We start from the raw sequence: 7,241 nt of genomic DNA on the forward strand, positions 1-7,241 counted from the left end.
AACATGCGTAACGACATTTCGTTCATTTATTTTGGAAATGAGTGAATCCATTTGGGTAATGAGCAGAATTCATATTGCAAAATCTTAGCCCAATAAATTTCAACCTAAAAGGCCCAAGTTCACAAAGAAGGCATTATTTGAAGAAAATTGTTCTTCTCACCATCAGTTTTGCTTCAAAACAGTAGGAAAATACGAATATATCCCAGCAACAGTTAACTGCCATCGAGGATCAACAACAACATCAACCTGCGGCATTTAACTGTCGCCGGAGAATATTTTTGTATTTTTCTGATGTGCTGGAGCAAAACTGATCGTGAGAAGAGCAATTTTCTCAATTGAAAGTGAAAGGAGGGAAACTTAATGAAAGTGCCACACTCTAGGCTCTAGCATTGACCAAAATTTGATTAGTCTGGTCCATAGACATGGAATAGTTACTAAAACATGTACTAGGCTTGATAGCACTGACATGCTACTCTTAACTAGTGACAAAATTAAGTTGTCAATTTTCCAAACTTACAATATTCTTCACACCCACATTCCAACCATAAATTAGCATTATAAATAAATGCTGCTCAAAAACAGTTGAATTGTCTTAAATGTTGCAAAAAAGAACAAGAATCTACTGATTTCCTTGATTTTCTAATTTGTTAGAGAATTAATTATCATATCATACAAAACAAAAACCCTATCACTACTATGTGCTGTATTATCTATACAAATCATGGTCAATAAGATGAGACTCTTATGTGTAGTCCATTTGGTGCCACAACTCTAGGAAATTTCATTAGTTTATCTCCTCCTACTTCTTCCCATCTGCAATGCAACATTAAAGATCACATGTTAGAAAACCTCAAATACAATTAATATAATGGATTTTCAAAAACAAAAATGAAAACTTAGTCATTTAAAATAGGTAAGTATTACTCCGTCGACGACGTATCAATTTTTTTTTTTAAAAATAAATAAATAAATAAATCAGATACTCCATCGATACGTATCAACGGAGTATCAAGACGTATCAGGTCCAATACGGTAGCTATTTTGACGTATCCGTGCTTCATAGATAAGTAACTACTCTCACCTGTATCTAGTTACAAAGTAGTGCAAGAAAGTGGAAATTTCTGCTATTCCCAACTCCTTTCCTGGACATTGTCTAGTGCCTCCTCCAAATATCAAGAAATGACTATGTGACTCTAGATTATTTCCCTGCATTTTGAAGATGTTTGTTAATTATGGTTCTTAGTATTTCAAGATATTTTTTTATGGAAAATGTTACTAGAAGAGATTGTTACTAACCAGCCATCTCCATGGATTAAATGTTAGTGGATCATGATAAAGAATTGGATCATAATTTATCTCTCTAGTATATACATATATCCTCCACCCTTTAGGAACCAAATAGCCTGAAAAATCATTTAAAAAAAAATCTAATTAACCCTCTTGATAGCATCAATAAGATGCTCACACATGCTATTATGAATAGTAAGAACCTATGAAGTATGAAACATTGACACTAAAAATGACACAAAATTATGGAAATAGAATAATTGAATGTAACCACGTGTATCATAGATATCTTCAATGTCAGGTGGCATTTAGCCTGGAAATGGGATGTTTTTTCCCACCATGGGAAAGTGGGTCCATCAAGGGCACCTGGCGGTTTGCACCTGCTGCAATTAAAAAAAGAAAAAATTCCATCTAATTATTATAACCTGTTATATGTTTTACTATCTCACCTCCTTGTATCACTAAGAAATGATCTACACCCCTGTTTTTTTTTACTCTTGTGCCCTTCTTCCATCAAAATCAGAATACCACTTTCATTGTCGTTTGCCATCGCCATTGCTTCAAACACCAATTTCATCATTTTACTCTAAGCTCAAGTTTAACCCATCTCTTCGTATAATACTAAAAAATCCCCAAAAGTTCCCCTATTGCAATTTTGCTTCAAACCTAACACTCATCTCTTTTAAGTACATTTCATTTTATTATCATCCGGATCTAGATCTGGTTTGTCATCGCCATTCATTTCGGATTTCAATCGTGATTTTCGACACTGGTGTGAAGGTAAGCTGATACCTTCCTTTAATTTTACAAAATTTGTTGTTTAAGTACTAAACATTAACTTTAAAATCTATAATTTAAGGTGATTGTTTTGCTGCGTTTTTTAGTTTTCATGGTCAGAGACTGTTGTGTTTTCAAGTCATTTGAATATCAGCAAAACTTCTTAGTTGCTTGAATTTCTTACTAATCCAAAGGATGAAACAGTTGGAAATACTTCAGCTGAACAAAGAAGAGATATTCAGAGGCAGCCCATAAATGATTGTGATGGGATATGGAAGGCTGAAGTAAATGCAAAGCTTGATAGCATGGGATCACATCTTAGAACTTTTCGGTCAATTGTAATTGGAGTTTTGCTTATGCAAAGATATTAGTATAATTTATGTAAATGAAATCCATGTTCAAGTGGATCGTTTTAATTTATATGCTAATTGGATTCATGGTGACAATTAATTTAAAAACTAATAGCCCATGTTAGTCTTTATCTGTTGCCAAAGCAGAAATAATTATTAAGTTTCAAATAAGGGTGATAAAACAATCCATGGTGACAATCAGTTTAAAAATTCTGCTCTTACAATCAATTTAAAAACTAATAATCCCCTAATGTATATAAGTTTTCGACTGTGTATATTTATCCGGAAAAAAAAAGGCCAAAAGTGGGGTCTTCGCCTGTGTATATCCCAAGCCCACTGTCATAATTTTAAAAATAAAAAAAAAAAACAGATTATACATTTTTTATAATAAGTGGGGTCTCTTTTTATTTTTTGAGCAAAAAGTGGCCAAAAGTTAGCAGGTACTAAATCTTGACCGTTGAATATTTATATAATAAATCTATGGCTAAAACACTTACTTTCCCATGATGGGAAAGAACTTCCCATTCCCATGCTAAACCCCACCTCAATGTCATTGTCAGGAATACAAATAAATATTTTTTAAATTCCTTAAGATTCCCACTGCCTAATTTTTCAACCTATGACCATGACCATATCATATTAAAGTAATCTAAGTAATTTGGAAAGATGCATCTTTTTCTGGTAAACTTTTTTACATAGTGAAATGAAAAGGGTCTAGTTGGAATGTTGAAAGAGTGGTCAATGCCATGTGAACAATTACACAATCCTAGGGATGAATGAATTTCTTTTTCTGGCTACTGTTTAACAAGCTTTATTGATACTAAAAAGTGGCTGAAAGAAACCAAAAAAGTCAAAAACATTTTTCTTGAGCCCATCAACATAAATACATAAGAGCTAGAGAAATGAAATAGGCCACTCAAAAAACTCACCATTTAATTCCATGTCATGAGTTGTTTTTCTCAGAACTCCATTAACTATAGTAGCTAATCTCGAGGTCTCAAAAATCACCTGCAAAAGACACAATTTAATGGAAAAATCAATCTTAATAGCATTGTGGATTAGCACTTAAAATTGTAATGATCATTGTTATCGACTATCAAAAGTAAAAGTTCACGGTCTTTCTTATAATAACGTCTAAGTCACTGTCTTAGTCGTGAGAACGAGAAAGACTTTGAACTTCTAATTTTAAAGAACGACATAGATGTTTTTGACAGTTAATGAAAAGATATTACAACGCTACTTACTGCTCGAGTAAACCTCATAGACTTGAGATCATTACAATCTATAGGATCTTCTGGCTTTTTCCTTTCTCTAATAGCAAAATGCTCTTTCTGCAAGATATCAATATTCAATATTATCACACACTTTATAATAAAAAAATCTCAAATAAAAAAGCAATAATGATAACTTTTCCACATACCCTCATTTCATCAAGAACTTTAGGATGATCATGCAGGTACTTTACAGCCATCATTGATGTAGTTGAAATAGTTTCATAACCAGAATACATAATTGTAATGATTAGATCAATAAGTTCTTCATCATTTAATTTGCTTTTATTATCATTCCCTCTCATCAAACAACTAAGCATGTCTTCATAGATTTCTTTTGATGCTCTCCTTTCTTCAAGTAGCTTACTCAAAATGTTAATAATACTTTTCCTTGCCTACAAAAATCAATCAAATATATTCTATCATTTTCTAACTAATTAAAATTAGTAGCAACATGAACAAATAATTGGTATCATGCATCTTTATTTGAACAAAACATGGTCTAAATTTCCAAGAAAAAAAAATGATGGACTTAACTTGAATAAAGTTACACATTGGAGCTTCTAAAAATTACGGTGGTAAAACTAAAAGCTACACATTGGAGCTTCTATTACGGTGGTAAAACTCTATATTTACGGTTTCACTTGTCCACGGCTCATCTAAACACACGCTTAAACACTAATTAGAAAAGACGAAGGACTATCGTTGTAACTATATATACCTGTAATCCACGACGATAGTTTGTGCCCGGAAGATTAATAGGGAGGGAGAGAGTTCCTAAAACAAGCTTAAAGAACTCTGTCATGAAAGGCTGAGAAATTGAGCTTGATTCCATACCAGCAATTTGCTTCAAAGATGAGAGAAATGCCATCTGTTAAAAAAAAATTGTGAATGTGTAGTTAGTTAGAAGTCTTGCAAAGAATTTTCATTTTTAACCACGGTGAATTTGACAAAATCAGAGTGACACTGTGATTTTGTTGAAGCTTCAAAACATAGTATTTGGCAAATATTTACTATTTTACACGTAATTTTGCTAAACTCACTATCAATATTAACATGAAAAGTGTTACAAACCTCTTTAGTTTTGTCTTGAATGTTGATGATTTTGTTATCCCAATCACTTACATGAGTTCTCATGAACTCATCAATTTTAGGTAAAAGCTGATTTCTGATTAAGGTGGGACTAATGATTGAAAGCAATGTCCCTCTCATGTACTTGTGAGTGGAGCCATGAACAGCTGCAATGTTACATTTTCCTAAGATATCTAACATGGATTGAGGGTATCCTGGAACAAACCCTTTTGCTTCATTCATCAATATGTATCTATTTAGTTCTGGATCCATTGATACAATTGTAGGACATCCTAATATGTGAGATTTGAAAAAATTCCCATACCTGCCATACACAAAAAGTGATACCAAAAAAAAATGTTACAATCATAACCAATAGGGTAAATTACCAAAAAGTACATGAATGAATATTTTTTACCTCATACTTAGTTTAACTCATCTGAGAAAATCTTGTTACAAAAATGTTTTGTCTAATTAACATTAGTTTCTCATATTCACACTTTCATGATGTAAATGTCATTTTGGATTAACGGTGAATTTGACATAATAACATATATTACCGAAATTTTGTAAAAAAAATTGATTTTTTTTATTTTTTTTTTGCTTCAGAGCTTCAATAAAATCACAGTGTCATCGTGATTTGGTTAAACACCCCATGATTTTTGTAATACATTCAAAAGGGTGATTAATTAATGTGATAAATCACAGTGCCATGCAAGGGAAGATGATCAAAGTAGTTTTTTTTTTTTTTTTTATCAAGAAAATATGAAGAAAATGAAACCAATGGAATAGTCTAAAAAACCAAGTACATAAAAACCACTCCACTAACAAGAAACATGAACATAGGAACATTAGACTTATAGAACACATGCACCAAAGTAACCAATCAAATGATGATGATGGAAAAACAAAACAAAAAACATGTGAAGTTGTTTATGATTTTTACCTTGACCTTTGATTTTTCATGAAGTTAGGACCTTGTTTAAGAAACTCAGTTGTTTCTCCAAAAACAGGCCACCCCATTGTTCCTTGTGGCAAACCTTTCCTTCTGTATCTTACCTCATTCCACTTCAAAAGAGCAGAGCAAAAACAGAACACAAAGAAAAAACCAAGAATTGCAATGAAGATAGCCATTGATGCTTGCTTCAACTCTTGAAAACTAAAAGAAACTTGAAGAAGATGCTTATAGAGTTGTAATCACCACATGTGCTTATATATATAAGCACTTTGAGGTACCATTTGCATATGAGAGTGGACAAAAAGAGCCACCCTATAAGGGTAGTAGCATCCCCCCTATTGTTTGTCTTGGAGAATGAAAAAAAAATTAAATAAGCAAATAAATAAATACCAAAAAATGAATTAAATAAATTGTTTGTTGGAAGAAAAAGTGGGAAAAAGGAGTTGGCTTTTGGAAGGAATTCAGGGGAGTGCACAACTCATCAATTAGAAATATTGGTGTATTAATAAAAACAAATTATGGAGATATATATAAGAACTTTAAGAATTTATGAAGTAAAAGTATTGGTTGGTTATATAGAGAAAGAAGGGAGAGAAATGGGGTGAAGGGTTGGTTGTATGGATGTTGATTGATGATTGCTCAATGAAGTAGATACGGCAAGCTATTTACTGCTCCTGTTCTTTTTGTACAAGGTGTTGGGGGTATCTATGAAAACTATTGCACAATTTCATAATAATGCTATTTCAATATTCCATACTTATGTTTTATACTCTCTTCCATCCGAGTTAAACTGAGTCAGTTGACCATTTCGTACAAATTAAGAAAAGTGTATAAATGAAAGAAAGAAAAAAATAGTATTGAGTGTTTTTATTAAGTATTGGTGCATTCTTTATCATAAATGTAAAGTAGAATATATTGAATTAAGAGTGGTGAAAGTAATATTAATTAGAGTTATAATTGGAAAAAAGTAATTAGTATTGTATTAAAAAGTGAAATGAGTCAATATTCTTGGGACAATATATTTTTACAAATGACTCACTTATTATGGGACGAAGGGAGTATTAGAGGAATGTTATTTGAACAACCACTTTTTGTATAACTTATAAGACAACCATGAATATAGAAAGAAATGTTTGTATTGACACAAAAATCAAAGTAATAGATAAAGAAAGTAAGAACATGATGAGTGTATGAGAGTGTTGTTTCAAAAGTTATCATAAAATGGTTGTACAAATATCATTTCTCTTATATTAACATGGGTTCGTCCGAAGGTGAATGCCGGAGATCTAAAAGTGTGACTTTATCTAATTTTGTTTTACCTTTATTGGATCCTCCACTAATGATCGGTTAGATTGATCTCTCAATTTTTTTTTTGAACAACAAAATTTATTAAAACCAAATCAATGCTCAAGAGGAATAGAGACCGGCAAGACAGAAACAAGCAAAGGGCGCCATATGATGAACCCGTGGGTGGAAGCTAGTATTCACAACATTATTCTTCTGGTGACGCCCCTCTTGGATCGGCTT

At 32.1% G+C, this 7,241-nt stretch overlaps 1 protein-coding gene across 1 annotated transcript; it reads right to left on the reverse strand.

Annotated features, from left to right (window-relative positions):
- Nucleotides 1–483: 483 nt before the first annotated feature.
- LOC25497603 (cytochrome P450 85A) lies at nt 484–6,355 on the reverse strand. The gene is made up of 9 exons (XM_013592222.3): nt 5,703–6,355; nt 4,760–5,081; nt 4,407–4,556; nt 3,835–4,080; nt 3,659–3,745; nt 3,344–3,422; nt 1,297–1,403; nt 1,082–1,206; nt 484–813 (listed from the first exon to the last, which is right to left on the reverse strand). Exons 1-9 carry the CDS (start codon nt 5,888–5,890, stop codon nt 726–728), a joined length of 1,392 nt encoding a protein of 463 aa, XP_013447676.1. The 5' UTR covers nt 5,891–6,355; the 3' UTR covers nt 484–725.
- Between the last annotated feature and the right edge of the window lie 886 nt (nt 6,356–7,241).

Source organism: Medicago truncatula, chromosome 7 (assembly GCF_003473485.1).
Source record: "Medicago truncatula cultivar Jemalong A17 chromosome 7, MtrunA17r5.0-ANR, whole genome shotgun sequence".
Taxonomy (NCBI): Eukaryota; Viridiplantae; Streptophyta; class Magnoliopsida; order Fabales; family Fabaceae; genus Medicago; species Medicago truncatula.

What these genes read in the sequence shown, in the direction of transcription:
- LOC25497603 (XM_013592222.3), bottom strand. Translation starts at nt 5,890, where the DNA reads ATGGCTATCTTCATTGCAATTCTTGGTTTTTTCTTTGTGTTCTGTTTT. An exon ending in ACTATCGTCGTGGATTACAG is followed by an intron (nt 4,081 to 4,406) that starts GTATATATAGTT and finishes TGATTTTTGTAG; the next exon opens with GCAAGGAAAAGTATTATTAA. An exon ending in TCATGACATGGAATTAAATG is followed by an intron (nt 1,404 to 3,343) that starts GTGAGTTTTTTG and finishes ATGATTTTTCAG; the next exon opens with GCTATTTGGTTCCTAAAGGG.